General features: G+C 41.0%; 1 protein-coding gene across 3 annotated transcripts in view; it reads right to left on the bottom strand.

The window, feature by feature from the left end:
- Positions 1-852: 852 nt before the first annotated feature.
- LMLN (leishmanolysin like peptidase) overlaps positions 853-17631 on the bottom strand; it is a 90204-nt gene continuing 73425 nt past the window's right edge. For all 3 annotated transcript variants that reach the window (XM_053564500.1, XM_053564501.1, XM_053564502.1), the window contains 3 exons: positions 15465-15595; positions 9564-9774; positions 853-5846 (listed from right to left, as the gene is read on the bottom strand). In XM_053564500.1, the coding sequence (XP_053420475.1) occupies positions 5746-5846; positions 9564-9774; positions 15465-15595 (443 nt within the window). In that variant the 3' untranslated portion in view covers positions 853-5745. The remainder of the gene's footprint in view (positions 5847-9563; positions 9775-15464; positions 15596-17631) is intronic.

Raw genomic sequence — 17631 nt, forward strand, 5'->3', positions numbered from 1 at the left:
GATTGTCTGAGCTCACGGGTTCGAGACCAGCCTGAGCAATGCAGTTAGTTACCCTCAAGTGCTTGGTTCCGAGTCACAGGCACCTGGGATAGGCACGTCCTCGGCATAGTCTTTCAAACCATATTTAGGTTATGAGGGAGAATCACACTCTATGCCCACAGCCACAGTCTATTTGATGCTGCTGTGCAAAGTGTGGTACTAGGGTTGGTTGTGCAATGAAACTCCTGGCTGGCTCAGTGCCTGTAGCTCAGTGAATAGGGCGCCGGCCACATACAGTGAGGCTGGCGGGTTCGAGCCCTGTCCGGGGCCTGCTAAATAACAATGACAACACCAACCAAAAAATAGCTGGGCCTTGTGGTGGGCGCCTGTAGTCCCAGCTACTAGGGAGGATGATGCAAAGAGATTTGCTTAAGCCCAAGATCTAGAGGTTGCTGTGCGCTGTAACAGTACAGCACTCTACAGAGGGCAACATATTGAGACTATCTCCAAAAAAAAAAAAAAAAAAAAAAAACTCCTGGCCCACAGCATAGAACAAATTGTCTATGAATTCTAGTCAGCTTTTTCATGTTTAACTATTTCAGGACTACTCCTTATAGTTCGACATAAATAGGGCAACTTTATTCACAATTAAGTAAAAAAGCCCGACCAAACTGCAACAAAAAAAATAGCCAGGAGTTGTGGCGGGTGCCTGAGTCCCAGCTACTCAGGAGGCTGAGACAGGAGAATCAACTAAGTCCAAGACCTGGAGGTTTCTGTGAGCTGTGATACCACAGTGAGACTCTGTCTCAGGAAAAAAAAAAAAAAATTGATGGTGTTAAGAAAAGACAAGATGCAAATTAGTTTCCATTTTTATTAAAGTTGTGTTTCCTAAAGAATATATTACACTTAAAGTTCAATACCATAAATAAAGGTTAATTCTTACATCTTCTATTTTACTTATTAAAAATGTAAACATAAAGAAAATAATTCACCATTCTCTCCCCAACTCTGACCCAATGTATCAAAAAAACCAAACAATTCTTTCAGGTAAGTTCTTTCTTCAGAATGAGAAGCACAGATTTTATTAAAATACGTTACAGTCCTCCTGGGCTGCAAAGACTTGTCAGGAATTACTAGTGTCCACTGTGATATGGGTATATGGGTATATGGGACTATGACTGAAGCCCATTTCCTCCTGCTAAGACGACTCAGCTTCCCAAGGAGACAAGCTCTTCTCTGTCCATTCATCACCCAAGTTCATGGACAGCAGTAAGGCATCGAGCACAAGACACTGTGATGAATACAACATGCAAGAAGGCATCCTCCAGGCGGTGGGTCAGAGCCAGCAGTGACCAATCAGTTCTGCATGGCTATTAGTTAGTTATGGGATATTAGAGTTGGAAGGATTCTGAGAATCTGGTCATTTGATAGATGGCCTTAATCAGTAAGTCTTCTAAAATTGATGAGAATATTGATAAAAGTTTATGGACTACTCTGATAATACTTATTTATCTTCTCAACAATATTTAAATCCCATAAAATTGTGTTTCCACTTCAAATAATAAACTCTAAGCCCAGACAGGCTGGGAACTAATTTTAAGCATAATTTATAGCATTTTCAGAATGTCTATTTGGTCTTTAACAAAAATAGTATCCTACAGGAAAAATGTAAGGGTTACTGATTTTAAGAAATAAGTAAGGAAAAAACATGTGTTTTAGGAGGATATTAGTGGGATCTATATTAAGAATACTAATTGCTTGCCAGTCTCTTTAAAGCTCAAGGTTACGGACATGGCTTTTGCTCCCTTCCTGTAAATCCTGTTCTTGAAAACCTGAGACAAATTCACTCGGCATTTTTGACAATTGGGACCTTAAAACGATCACAATGAACCTAAATCTGAAGGAGAAAACTGAGGTAGTCAGTTTTTATAAGTACTTAACCCTTTTTGAGTCAGGACTCCAAACTACTATCCCAAGTCAGCCGCTTCTCACGCGCCTTCCCTGCTCCACCTCACTTCCGCCGGTGCTGCAGCCTGCGCAGTTCAACACGGGCCAGGCCGAGTGTTGTCTTCGCTAAAGTGACGGGCATAACCTGCCACAGGGTATCAACATGCAGGCCTTTTCAAATTCTGCAGTGATCTCTCAGATTTTAAAAGTCTTTGCTTCACGGCCATATTCTAGGTGATTAAAATCGGACTTCTACAATTACTCAACAGATTCAGTGTCCTTCTCAGTCCTGCTGAGTATGCTGTGTAGACTCAGTGATAAGTAACCACATTTAAGCCTTACTGAAGAGGAAGGAAGACATCAATGCAGCTAGTTACCTTCAAGAACTAAAGATTTTTTGACATACTTTATCAGGTTTCATATTTGTGCAGAGAAAACACTGGCCTACCACATTCCAAGCTTAATAAATACATATACAAAAAATGTCATCTATAATATTTTCTCCAGAAAGTCATTAGTGCAAATATAATTATATTAATAAAAATAAAGCAAAATATATTTCAAGTATAAAAAGCACCATGCCTGGAAACAATACTACCTAAATGGTATTACTGCACAACAGTCAAAATATAGTGAACCTATCACCATCAATCTCAAGTATATTATTAATCTATTGTATTTTTGATGAAATTCTTTATACAATTTCTCAGGATGATCTGTTATTATAATAGGTATAAAGTTTAGATTATTATAAGATTCTTTTAAAATACACTCTTCATTTCTCTCTGACCTTGAACAATTTGTAGTATGTTTGACATAGGCAAAATCTGAGCACTGGTCTATACACCATTACTATAGGCTAAGTGTCCTTTATCTGAAATGCTTGGGACCACAAGTGTTTGGATTACAGATTTTTTGAACTTTGGAATATTTGCATATACATAATGAGAAATCTTGGGGATGAGACCCAACCCCAAACATGAAATTCATTTATGTTTCACATACATCTTACACACATAGCCCAAAGGTAATATTATATAATATTTTAAATAATTTTGCATGAAACAAATTTAAGTACTTATATGTGGAATTTTCCACTTGTGGTGTGATGTTGGTGCTAAAAATGTTTTGGATTTTGGAGCATTTCGGATTTCAGACTTCTGGTTCTGTAACAACCACCTATATTGAAGTTAATTTCATGAGTAAGTTTGAGACTCCCAATTTTTCACAATGACAAATAACCTTCAATTTAAAACTGCATGCAAATATGTACTTTTAAATGTATGCTTTTTTAAAAAAAAGTGGCTTTTTTTACGTTGAGGCTGCTATTTGGCTCCAGTGCCAAAAGTCAATTGGAATTCTTTTTTTTTTTTTTGTAGAGACAGTCTCACCTTATCGCCCTCGGTAGAGTGCCGTGGCGTCACACAGCTCACAGCAACCTCCAAATCCTTGGGCTTAGACGATTCTCTTGCCTCAGCCTCCCGAGTAGCTGGGACTACAGGCGCCCGCCACAACGCCCGGCTATCTTTTTTTTTAGAGATGGGATCTCTCTATATTGTTGGTTTCAAACTCCTGGGCTCAAGTCATCTTCCTACCTCAGCCTCCAAGTAGCTGGAACTACATGTGTGATTCACTATGCCTGGCTTCAGGATTAATTCTTAATAATTACACTGCTTTGCTCATGTAGCACAATGTCTTAAATGGAGTACAGTAACTATATGCTGAATGGAAAGAAGACAAGGAGGGGAAAAAGGGAGGGAGCTTGTCCAAGGTTTATATTTAAATGCCATAGGACTTCATTAGCTTTAAAGAGGAAAAACTGGGCCTCATTAATCATTAAAGAATTTCAAACTGGAATACTAAATGAGGTTGCTAAGCTCTGGTACCAGAGTAGAATTACTTCTGGGGACCTGAACCTGTGTGGTAAGAGGAGTGACAAATGTAGAAGGTAAAGAATATTTTAAAAAGGCAATCTTCCAACTTCTGTGCACTGAGCCTTATGTTCTGTGGTAAAGTAAACCCTACTGGATAGGCTCTACACCAAACCTATACTTTGCTATTAGTAAACAACTCAGACCACCTCATTTTGACTTATATTTTTCTGCTTATACATAATTTTCAGATATTAGAAATTCTTCTGTAACAATTTCTTAGCCCACTTGAAATAACTGCATACCTGCCGAAATCAGAATTTTTTATCTTCATTGTTAAAAAAGGAATAGTTCTGTTTTTGTTAGATTATAGTTGTCATAACTATTATTTCAAAAATGCACAATTAAGTTTTCTTCTGTTTGCATGTCTTCAGCATTTTACAGGGCAGATATTTTATTCTCTGCTTCCACATTTTTTCAAGTCACTACTAAACTAGTGGATAACACAACTGGAAGCTGAGCTCTGAAGATCAGTGAGCACACAGGGCTACCAACACACGGACAACAGTCCAGTAGTAAACTGTCACGCAGCTGGCAGAAAAGGCAAGCATGGTTACATCACAAGATTTAACAGAACATAATTTAAAAAATAAAACTCTTTCAGGGGTGTCCAACCTTTTTTTCTGCTGCAAATTTGAAGAGTAAGAATTATCTTGAGCTACACATTAAATATACAAACACCAAGGAAAGTTGATGAGCAAATGAATAGGTCTGTGCATACTTTTTGTGATATCCAACACCACAGATAAAATATTTCTCAAATAATCTGTATGCAGCCTACAGGCCACAGGTTGGACACCCTTGCATGAGAGCAATAATTTAAGTGTACCATGTAAACCCATTACATTTAAAATAGGTAACAGTGACAAAGAAATCCCAATTTCATTATTTTCTATAAGTCAAACAACAATTTATACTTTTGAGGATAAGATTTACAACTTGCAGTCTTTTTGTTTTTTTTTTGAGATAGAGTCACTTTGTCACCCTCGGTAGAGTGCCATGGCATCACAGTTCACAGCAACCTTCAACTCTTTGGTTTAAGTGATTCTCTTGCCTCAGCCTCCCGAGTAGCTGGGACTACAGGCGCCTGCCACAATGCCCAGCTATTTTTTTTGTGCAGTTGTCATTGCTGTTTTAGCTGGCTGGGGCTGGGTTCGAACCTGCCACCCTTGGTACAAGGGGCCGGCACCCTACCCACTGAGCCATAGACGCCACCCCACAACTTGCAGTCTTACAATAATTAGCTGTTGTTTAAGTTAATGCAGTATTTATGATACTGCTTCTTATTTTAAGTTAATGAAAATGCTGAGGTATGTAAGCACTATGAAAATTCTACCAATTACTCACTTTATTTTTTGTCACCCTTGGTAGAGTGCCACGGCGTTATAGCTCACAGTAACCTCAAACTCTTGGGTTCAAGTGTCTCAGCCTCCTGAGTAGCTGGGACTACAGGTGCCCACCACAAGGCTCAGCTATTCTTTTTTTGAAGATGAGATCTCACTCTGGCTCAGGCTGGTCTCAAACTCCTGAGCTCAGCCAATCCACCCGCCTCAGGCTTCCTAGACTGACAGGATTACAGGCATCAGCCACTGTGCCCAGCCCACCAAGTATCCACTTTCAAAGGTAAACTTTAGGAAGATTATATATCCTGAAAAATACGTAATCTTGGTGACTTGAAGTTCCTTTTCCTTCTCTAAGCTTTGAGGTGGATGGGTGGCTGATGAGGAGTGACTGCTTTGCTTCAAGGTCTGATTGTGGATAACACTTCCAAGCCAAAGTCAGGAATGCCACCTCTGCCATCAGCCCAGGTTGGCACTCACCCATATTTTGTGCTTTGTTCACAGGAACGTGGCATAAAAGAGTATCTTGAGAATTCACTTTTCCATCCCTAGTGCCACACACACAGAAGGAATCCAGCCAGCAAAGGAAATAGATTGCCTAGCAGAAGCCAGAGGGTGACCACCAGGCTAGAGGAACGGGAACAGAGATCTAGAATTGAAAACAAAAAATTGACTCTCTACAGACATCTTTGGGATAAATCATGTCAATTAAATATTGACAAATCAATACAGGTGATTATTCAATAAAAATGAACATGGACCACTGTGGGAAGCCTAGAGTGGCTTTCTTTTCTTTTTTTTTTTTTTTTTTGTAGAGACAGAGTTTCACTTTATTGCCCTCCGTAGAGTGCCGTGGCCTCATACAGCTCACAGCAACCTCCAACTCCTGGGCTTAGGCGATTCTCCTGCCTCAGCCTCCCGAGTAGCTGGGACTACAGGCACCCGCTACAACGCCCGGCTATTTTTTTGTTGCAGTTTGGCCGGGGCTGGGTTTGAACCCGCCACCCTCGGCATATGGGGCTGGCGCCCTGCTCACTGAGCCACAGGCGCTGTCCCCTAGAGTGGCTTTCTAAATGTACTTATTACCACTGAACTATATACTTAGAAATGATACTTTTTTTTTTTTTTTTGCAGTTTTTGACTGGGGCTGGGTTTGAACCTGCCACCTTTGGTATATGGGGCTGGTGCCCTACTCCTTGAGCCACAGGCGCCGCCCTTAGAAATGATACAGACAGTAAATTTTATATGTGTATTTTACCTCGAGAAAAAAATTTGTAATAAAAAGACTTCCTAAAACCCAGATCTGTAATTTTTTTTTTTTTGAGACAGAGTCTCACTTTGTCACCCTCAGTAGAGTACCGTGACATGATAGCTCATAACAACCTCAAACTTTTGGGCTGAAGTGATCCTCTTGCCTCAGTCTCCCAAGTAGCTGGGACTACAGGTGCCCGCCACAACACCTGACTATTTTTAGAGGTGGGGGTGTCGCCCTTGCTCAAGCTGGTCTCAAACTCCTGAGCTCAGGCAATCCACCTGCCTCAGCCTCCCACAGTGCTAGGATTACAGGCATGAGACACCATGCCCTGCCAAAGTTTTTTTTAATATTACAGAGAAAGAATAGAAAAAATATATAAATATATAATATATATACATATATAATATATAAAAAAATATATATGTATTTATGTATAGAGGAAAAAGATGTAAACACCATGTCAAGGTTAAAAAATGGCACCCAAGAGGGCGGCGCCTGTGGCTCAGTCAGTAAGGCGCCGGCTCCATATACCGAGGGTGGCGGGTTCAAACCCGGCCCTGGCCAAACTGCAACCAAAAAATAGCCGGGCGTTGTGGCGGGCGCCTGTAGTCCCAGCTGCTCGGGAGGCTTAGGCAAGAGAATCGCGTAAGCCCAAGAGTTAAGAGGTTGCTGTGAGCCGTGTGACGCCACGGCACTCTACCCGAGGGCGGTACAGTGAGACTCTGTCTCTACAAAAAAAAAAAAAATGGCACCCAAGAAAAGAAAAAAGTATCTTAGTGTTGAGTATTTTTTTTTTTTTTTTTTTGGTTTTTGGCCGGAGCTGGGTTTGAACCTGCCACCTCCAGCATATGGGACTGGCACCCTACTCCTTGAGCCACAGGCGCCGCCCAGAAAAAAGTATCTTAGGGTAGTATCCTAGCAGAGATCAAGACAAATAAATGAATTAAGTGGGCACAGTGGCAGGCTGAGGTGAGAGATTGCTTGAGCCAGGAATTCAAGGTTACAAGGGGCACTGCGCTCCAACCTGATGACAGAGCAAGATCATGTTTAAAAAAGAAGCTAAATATGATACACAGGAAAGTAAAAGAATATATTGTCTATTCTGAGAAGGGATGAAGAACTCTCTTATTCTTTCATGCCCCCTTTAACTAAGGTGACCATAACATTTATCACTCTAAACTAGTGCATTCTGAAAATAAAAGGGAGCACGATTAATAATTACACCAGGACAATAGATACCCACGTGGACGATCTTGGGCAAACCAGGTTATGTGGCTCCCTATTTCTAAATATCTACCCATTCATCCACATCACCCCAGGCTTGCTCTAGAAACAAAAGAAAATTCTATGGAACATTAATTTCCTTAAGCGACAAGGTCTTGTTCTGTCATTCAGGCTGGGTGCAGCAGCCCAAATGTAGCTCACTGTAACCTTAAACTCCTTGGCTGAAGCAATCCTTCTACCTTAGCCTCCCAAGTGGATGATACCATAGGCATGAGCTACCCCACCTATTTTTTTTTTTTTTTTTAAACAGAGTCTTACTTTGTCACCCTGGATAGAGTGCCATGGTGTCATCATACCTCACAGGAACATCAACCTCTTGGGCTTGAGCCATCTTCTTGCCTCAGTCTCCCAAGTAACTGGGACTATAGGTACCTGCCACAATGGCCGGCTAGTTTTTCTATTTTAGTAGAGATGGGGTCTCATTCTTGCTTAGGCTGGTCTTGAACTCCTGAGCTCAAGCAATCCACTCACCTCGGCCTCCCAGAGTGGTAGGGTTATAGGTGTGAGCTACTGCACCTGGCCTAAATTTTTTTTTTTTTTTTTTTTTTTTTTGAGACAGTCTCACTATGTCACCCTTGGTAGAGTGCTGTGGTGTCACAGCTCACAGCAACCTCTAACTCTTGGGCTTTAGCGATTCTATTGCCTCAGCCTCCCAAGTAGCTGGGACTACATGTGCCCGCCACAACGCCTGGCTACCTGGCTATTTTTTGTTGCAGTTGTCATTGTTGCTTAGCTGGCCTGGGCCAGGTTTGAACCTGCGACCTTCGGTATATGTAGCTGGCACTGTAACCAGTGTGCTACTAGTGCCAAGCCCATGGTGAACTTCTATTCTTTCCCAAGGGAAGCAATTTGTATCTGTTACAAATGTGATTTTATCAGTACATTTTTTAATATTATAAAAAATATTATACAAAAAATAATATATATTAAATATTATATAATTTATAATATTTAATATTATAAAAAATCCTATAAAAAGCCAATTTAGCTAAGAACAATGCTTCTCAAAGTGTGATCCCTGGACCAACAATATCATCATTACTTGGGAACTTGTTTTATTTGAGACAGAGTCTCATTTTGTCCACCCACAGTAGCGTGCTATAGTGTCCTAGCTCACAGCAACCTCAAACTCTTAGGCTCAAGCAATCTCTTGCCTTAGCCTCCCAAGTAGCTGGGACTACAGGCGTATACCACAACACCTGGCTATTTTTTAGAGATGAGGTCTTGCTCTGGCTCAGGCTGGTCTCGAACCCCTGAGCTCAGGCAATCCACCCGGCCTTGGCCTCCCAGAGTGCTAGGATTATAGGCATGAGCCACCTAGCCTGGCCTCCTTATGTTTTTCTATCTCACTTTGAGGCATATTTGAGTAGCCTTACATTTTTATCTTCTTTATGGTCTGTCAAGTCCTTTTTGGAGTATATTTCCCAGTGTCTTTCCTTCACTTTCATCTCAGCTGATTATATATGATAAAACTAAAAAATATCTAATTTTTTTTGTATTTACTGAACAGTATTTTATTTACTCTCAATTTCCAAATAAATGAATGAAGCATTCCTTTTTTGTGACTGTCAATGAATAATTTTATGCAACTCAGAGGTTTGTTACATGAAAAGGTTTCTCATTCTTGCTCTTAATGAATACAAATGTCAAGTTTACGCACCTTAGATTTCTACTAGGTGAGAAGGAGGATTTTCCCATAAAACTCCAATCAGAAGAGGTAAATCTCAGCTTGTTGTAGACTTCCCTTCAAGGACATTTTCAACATCTTATAAGAATAGTCCTACTCTTTACTTTTTCCTCTTTATTCTACCCAAAGAGAGTACTTACCTAGTGGTAGAGCTCGGGTCAGGTTAGTAGCAGGAGGATCTGTTTCTGGAGGACAGGGCTCACAGAAGTCCCAACATGATGGGCAGAGGAGGTTTCCATCGTGAATCCAGCCGTTCATTTGAATACTGACAGGGAGGACTTGCCCAGCCCGACTACACAAATATGAAGTATCCTGGACCCAAACCTTCAGACCTTGAGGTGAACAAGAAACCTGCAAATAGAAACAAACAAAAAAAAAAATCAAGAAAGATTCTAGTTGAGATTTATCCATCAACAATAGGAAAACATGTTAAAATTTACTAAACTACTGGCTGTAGAACACAATTTGGGATCTGAGTATATCTTTAACTCCATATAAAGGGGATTAAGTTATTTAGGGTCTAAAACAATTTTACTCAGCAGCAGTACTTAAAGTTTGAGTGTAGCACCTTTTTTTTTTTTTTTTTTGAGACAGAGCCTCAAGCTGTTGCCCTGGGTAGAGGGCTGTGGCATCACAGCTCACAGCAACCTCCAACTCCTGGGCTCAAGTGAGTCTCCTGCCTCCGCGTCCCAAGTAGCTGGGACTACAGGCGCCTGCCACATCGCCCGGCTATTTTTTGGTTGCAGCTATCGTTGTTTTTTGGCAGGCCCAAGCTGGATTTGAACCCGCCAGCTCAGGTGTATGTGGCTGGTGCCTTAGCCGCTTGAGCCACAGGTGCCAAGCCACGTGTAGCACCTTTTTTAGAGTCTGAGGGAAGCTACAGACATTTTTCCTAAAAAAGTACAAATAAAGCACATACAGAGCTTTAAAGACAATCTGATTCACAGGCCCATGAAGCAAAGTTATAGAGAATAAGATTTCTGAGTATTTCAGTATTTTCATATGCAATAGCTTAAATCTCTATCAAATAGCCATCAGTCATGTCACTTTTAGCTGGGTGGGATGGCTCATGCCTGTAATCCTAGGACTCTGGGAGGCTGAAATGGGTGGATTGCTTAAGCTCAGCAGTTGGAGACCAGCCCGAGCAAGAGTAAGACCCTGTATCAAAAAAAAAAAAAAAGCTCATATATATAGCTGTGGCAGATGTCTATAGCCCCAGCTACTTAGGATGCTGAGGCAAGAAGATCGCTTGAGCCCTAGAGTTTAGAGGTTGCTGTGAGCCACGGCACTCTATTCAAGGTGACGGAGTGAGACTCTGTCTCAAAAATAAAAAAGAAAGAAAGAAAGAACATTTATACCCTAAAGTTGTGCACAGAATGTGCACATGATGTAGATGTGACAGGTTGGGAAATAGAATACACATGGCTTAGAGATGAGAATTAAGAGTGTTGATAGGACAAGTGGAAAGCTCCTTGATGAAGGTTAATTATTCCCATTGTAGAATTCTGGGAATTAAGTGTGGGCAGGTAGGGGAAATGTACAAATGATAGCAGATGTAACAGACTCAAGAAAGCTGAATCAAGGGCAGTGCCCATGCTCAGTGGTTATGGCGCCAGCCACATGCATTAAGGCTGGCAGTTTCAAACCCAGCCTTGGCCAGCTAAACAACAATGACAACTGCAACAATCCCAGCTACTTGGGAGGCTGAGGAAAGAAAATTTTAAGCCCAGGAGTTGGATGTTGCTGTGAGCTGTTATGCCATAGCACTCTACCCAGGGTGACAGCTTGAGACTCTGTCTCAAAAAAAAAGGAAAAAATTAGTTGGGCATGGTACTGCATGCCTGTAGTCTCAGCCACTTAGGAGGTTGAAGCAGGAGGATCACTTGAGCCCAGGAGTTTGCTATGAACAAAAATCAGAGATTGCTGTGAGCTATGATGCCACAGCACTCTACCAAGGGTTACAAGTGAGACTCTGTCTCAAAAAAAAAAAAGAAGAAAGAAAGTGCTCTACAAATGAATGTAGATGCAATGCAGATGTATTACTAAAATGTCGTGTGTGTGCACACACATATACATGTGTATCTAATAGCCACCAATCTTCTGTATATATCATGTATACTCGGGAGGCTGAGGCCAGAGAATCTCTTGAGCCCAAGAGTTTGACGTTGCTGTAAGCTGTAACATCATGGCACTTGACCAAGGGTGACAAAGTGAGAATCTCTCAAAAAACAAAATAATAATAATTATCTTCCTTTAGCCTTCATTTATACTTTACTTTCCCATAATTATTACCCTTTGTTAAACCTTAATACAAAAGCATATAGGTTTCATAATACCATTTCTTTGAGTCTTCATTTCCTTCTGAGGGCTCTGGTGTGACATGAAACTTATATGAAATTCATTCACATGTTCTTCTCCTATTAATCTGGTTTATGCCACTTTAATTCTCAGGCTGAGCTAAAGACCACCAGAGAGAGTATGTAGAGTTTTGCCTTCCGTACACTATCATCAGATGTAACAGTAGAATAGTGAATGATGCTTTCAGACACTCAAGGTCTCAACAGTTTTCTCTTACATACTTATTCTCAAAAATAAACCAGATGAGGGGTTCCTGGAGGCTCTAGAGTCCTTGCCTCAGTCACAACTGCTGCCCCTAAATGGGCTCCCAGATTCTGCTGCCATGAAGGTGAAGATTAAGTGCTGAAATGGTAGTGCTCAGTACTAAATCAGCAAAATTACCTGAGAACACCTGGTACAGGAAAACCAAGTAAACTCAATCTTTGCAGAGGGTATTTAAATTTGTATAATCCCTTCATAGTAATAGGGAGGATTGATAAAACATTAAAACAGGTCACATTCCTATTGTAGTTGTCACTATTCTAGTTTCATCCCCTTTAATCTAATATTCTAACTTATGGGAATTTATTTCCAAAACTAAATTTAAAAAATACATAGGGGGGTGATGCCTGTGGCTCAGTGAGTAGGGTGCCGGCCCCATATACCAGGGTGGCAGGTTTGAACCTGGCTCTGGCCAAACCGCAAACAAAAAACAGTTGGGCGTGGTGGTAGGCTCCTGTAGTCCCAGCTACTAGGGAGGCTGAAGCAAGAGAATTGCCTAAGACCAAGAGCTGGAGGTTGCTGTGAGCTGTGATGCTACAGCACTCTACCAAGGGCGACAGAGTGAGACTCTATCTCTAAACAAAAAATAATAATAAAATATATAAACATAAAAGCATTTTTATATAGTAAAAGGGGAAAATAAACTCAATATATAATAGGTAAGTCACTTTCCTAATTACAATACTTTAAAATGATGCAATGTTTCATCAATGTTACTAAGTATCTATATTATTATTTTAGAAAAACTTGGAAAAGGGATTGCATTCACTAAGTGAGGACAGTAAAACAAAATTATGTAGTATGATTACAACTGGGTCAATAATATGTATTTAGTCAACACATACATTTTTTTTTTTTTTTTTGGCCAGGGCTGGGTTTGAACCCGCAACCTCTGGCATATGGGGCTGGCGCCCTACCCTCTGAGCCACAGGCACCGCCCACATACATTTTTTTTTTTTAATACATACTTTTTTTTTTGAGACAGTCTCACTATGTCGCCCTTGGTAGAGTGCCGTGGCATCACAGCTCACAGCAACCTCAACTTCTTGGGCTAAAGTGATTCTCTTGACTTAGCTCTCAAGTAGCTGGGAATACAGGCACCTGCCACAATTCCTGGCTATGTTTGTGGCAGCTGTCATTGTTGTGTAGCAGGCCTGGGCTGGGTTCAAACCTGCCAACCTCGGTGTATGTGGCTGGCGCAGTAACCACTGTGCTATGGGCGCTGAGCCTAATACATACATCTTTAATGGAATTTTTTTTTTTTTTTTTGAGACATTGTCTCACTCAGTCACCCTAGAGTTGAGTGCTCTTGGCCTCATAGCTCACCGCACTCTCAAACTCTTGGGCTCAAATGATCCTTTTATCTTAGTCTCCTGAGTAGCTGAGACTACAGGTGCCCACCACAACACCTGGCTAGTTTTTTCTATTTTTAGTAGAGATGGGGTCTTGCTTTGGTCAGGCTGGTCTTGAACTCTTCAGCTTAAGCGATCCACTGGCCTCAGCTTCCCAGAGTGCCAGCATTACAGACGTGAGCCACCACACCCAGCCTTTTTTTTTTTTTTGAGACAGAGCCTCCAAGCTGTCATCCTGGGTAGAGTGCTGTGGTATCATAGCTCACAGCAACCTCCAACTCCTGGGCTTAAGCGATTCTCTTGCCTCAGCCTCCCAAGTAGCTAGGACTACAGGTGCCTGCCACAACTATTTTTTGATTGTAGTTGTCATTGTTGTTTGGCAGGCCTGGGCTGGATTCGAACCTGCCACCTCTGGTGTATGTGGCTGGCAGGTGCTAAGGTTAGCCACTTGAGCTACAGGCACTGAGCCACACACCCAGCCTTTTTTTTTTTTTTTTTTTTGTGGTTTTTGGCCGGGGCTGGGTTTGAACCTGCCACCTCCAGCATGTGGGACCGGCGCCCTACTCCTTGAGCCACAGGTGCCGCCCCACACCCAGCCTTTTAATGGAAGTTATCAAAAAGTGATTGGATGACTAACAGTTGCCAGATTACAGCTGGAAATGTCTATTTCTAATTGCCTTCCATAAGATTCAAAAGCTAATTTTATATAAATTATATGTGTGTGAAATAGATCTTTTTTTTTTTTTTTTTTGGTTTTCGGCAGGGGCTAGGTTTGAACCCGCCACCTCCGGCATATGGGACCGGCGCCCTACTCCTTGAGCCACAGGCGCCGCCCGTGAAATAGATCTTAATAAAGCTATTACCAAAGAAAAGGTTAATTTTACAAGTAACTTTAAAAATAATAGTTAAATTTCTGATTATAAAAGTCCATTTAGCTCTTATGGAGGGCTTATTTTTTAATTCTCAGGATCATACTGGTCTTGACCTCTGAGCTCAAGTGATCTACCTGCCTTGGCCTCCCTGAGTGCTAGGATTACAGGTGCCAGCCATGGTGCCCAGACCAGGTGGGCATTTTGGTGGGCGCCTGTAGTCACAGTCACTTGAGAGGCTGAGGTGGAGGACTGCATTAGCCCAGGAATTTGAGGTTGCTGTGAGATAGGCTGAGTATGTGTTGCTCTAGCCTGGGCCAAAAGGGTAAAACTGTTTCAGGTAAAACCGACCTGAAAAGGGAAAATTGTATTTTGTCCCTTTTGCATTTCTAATTTCAAAGAACAAACCTATTATTAATTAGCAATTGATATATTAATTTTCTTTTCTTTTTTTTTTTTTTTTGTAGAGACAGAGTCTCACTTTATATACCCAGGTAGAGTGCCATGGCGTCACAGCTCACAGCAACTTCCAGCTCTTGGGCTTAGGCAATTCTCTTGCCTCAGCCTCCTGAATAGCTGGGACTACAGGAGCCCACCATAATGCCTGGCTATTTTTTTGTTACAGTTTAGCTGGGGCCGGGTTCAAACCAGCCACCTTCGGTATACGGGGCTGGCACCCTACTAACTGAGCCACAGGCGCCGCCCTATAGACATTTTTTTTTTTTTTTTTTTTTTGAGACAGAGTCTATGTCACACTCAGTAGAGTGCTATAGTGTCACAGCTCACAGCAACCTTAAACTCTTGGGCTTAAGCAATTCTCTTGCCTCAGCCTCCCAAGTGGCTAGGACTTATAGGTGCCTGCCACAACACCCGGCTATTTTTATTTGTTGTTGTTGTAATTGTCATTGTTGTTTAGCAGGCCGGGCTTGGTTTGAACCCACCAGTCCTGGTGTATGTGGCCAGTGCCCTACACTGAGCCTGGGCACTAAGCCATTTATATACATTTTTAAATAAATAGAGGCAAATTTTCTCAAAGAATAACAATATTGTCACGAGACACGAGCATCCAAACTAATATTCACATAAATCAAATTGATCAGTAAATTAACTACATGAAAATACATATATTTTAAAATATAAAAACCATGAAAGACAAAAAAATACATAATATGCGGTATAATAAATAATAAACATAGTTTACCTGATAACATCCACTCCCCCAGTCTGGATAACTCAGCTTCCTCTCACATTTTTCCATGACAAATGCTGATTTCTGAATTAGACACACTGAATGAGGTCCATATTTTTCAGCACCATAGTTTTTCAAAATTTCTAAGGTAAACCAGAAAAGTTTCCTTAAAAATTGATTTTTGACTCAAACAATAAGCATTCCATATTTATGATTAAAAGTTGCTTTAAGAATTATTTTTTTTTCCAAGTCTTGAAAGTATATGTTGGTATTTTAATAGGCAGAGCATTGAATTTGTAGATTGCTTTGGAAAGTAAAGACATTTTTTTTTTTTGTAGAGACAGAGTCTCACTTTATGGCCCTCGGTAGAGTGCCGTGGCCTCACACACTACAACCTCCAACTCCTGGGCTTAAGCGATTCTCTTGCCTCAGCCTCCCGAGTAGCTGGGACTACAGGCGCCCGCCACAACGCCTGGCTATTTTTTTTTGGTTGCAGTTTGGCAGGGGCTGGGTTTGAACCCGTCACCCTCGGTATATGGGGCCGGCGCCCTACCGACTGAGCCACAGGCGCTGCCCGCAAAGTAAAGACATTTTAACAATGATGATTCTTCCCAGCCATGAGCATGGTATGTTCTTCCATTTGTTAATATCTTCTGCTATTTCTTTTCCTAGGATTTCATAGTTTTCTTTATAAAAGTCCTTCCCCTCTTTTGTGAGCTGCATTCTAGGTATTTCATTTTCTTTGAAGCTACTAAGAAGGGTATTGTGTCCTTGATTTTCTTCTCATCTTGGCTATTATTAGTGTATACAAAGGCCACTGATTTGTGGACACTGATTTTATATTCTGAGATGTTGCTGTATTTTTTGATCACTTTCAGGAGTTTTGTGGTTGAGTCTTTGGGGTTCTCTAGGTATAAGATCGTATCATTGGCAAAGAGGGAAAGTTTCACTTCCTCTGCCCCCATTTGGATGCCTTTATTTCCTTCTCTTGCCTGATTGTATTGGCTAGAACTTCCAGCACTATACTGAATAGTAGTGGTGATAGAGGACACCCTTGTATTGTTCCAGTCCTAAGTGGAAAAGTTTTCAGTTTTACTCCATTCAGTATAATATTAGCTGTGGGTTTGTCATACATGGCTTCATTTTGTATGGAACCAGAAAAAAACCCATGTAGCCAAGGTAATTCTTAGTAATAAAAACAAAGCCAGGGGCATCAGCCTACCAGACTTTAGACTGTACTACAAGGCCATAGTGATCAAAACAGCATAGTATTGCCACAAAAATAGAGACATAGACATTTGGAACCTAATAGAAAACCAGGAAATGAAACAAACATCTTACGGCCACCTAATCTTAGATAAACCAAACAAAAACATATACTGGGGGAAAGCATCTCTTTTCAATAAATGGTGCTGGGAGAACTGGATATCCACATGTAAAAGACTGAAACTGGACCCACACCTTTCTCCACTCACAAAAATTGATTCAAGATAGATAAAGGACTTAAATTTAAGGCACAAAACAATTAAAATCGTTAAAGAAAGTGTGGGGAAAACACTGGAAGCTATCGGCCTGGGGAAGGACTTTATGAGGAAGACCTCCACAGCAATTGCAACAACAACAAAAATAAACAAATGGGACTAAATGAAACAGAAAAGCTTCTATACAGCTAAGGTGGCAACAACTAAAGCAAAAAGACAACCTATACAATGGGAAAGGATATTTGCATATTTTGAATCAGACAAAAGCTCGATAACTAGGATCTACAGAGAACTCAAATTAATAAACATTTAAAAAAGCCCACAATCCTTTAGATCGCTGGGCAAGAGAGATGAATAGAACCTTCTCTAAAGAAGACAGACAAATGGCCAATAAACATACGGAAAAATGCTCACCCTCCCTAATTATTAGAGAAATGCAAACCAAAACTACCCTGAGATATATAACTAGAGTGACAATGGCCCATATCACAAAGTCTCAAAACTGCAGATGCTGGCAGGGATGTGGAGTGAAGGGAACACTTTTACACTGCTGGTGGACTACAAACTAATACAACCTTTTTGGAAGGAAGTATGGAGAAACCTCAAAGAACTCAACCTAGACATCCCATTTGATCCTGCAATCCTATTCCTGGGCCACTACCCAGAAGAAAAAAAAATCCTTTTACCACAGGGACATC

The sequence above is a fragment of the Nycticebus coucang genome, chromosome 16 (genome assembly GCF_027406575.1).
Source record: "Nycticebus coucang isolate mNycCou1 chromosome 16, mNycCou1.pri, whole genome shotgun sequence".
NCBI classification, from domain to species: Eukaryota; Metazoa; Chordata; class Mammalia; order Primates; family Lorisidae; genus Nycticebus; species Nycticebus coucang.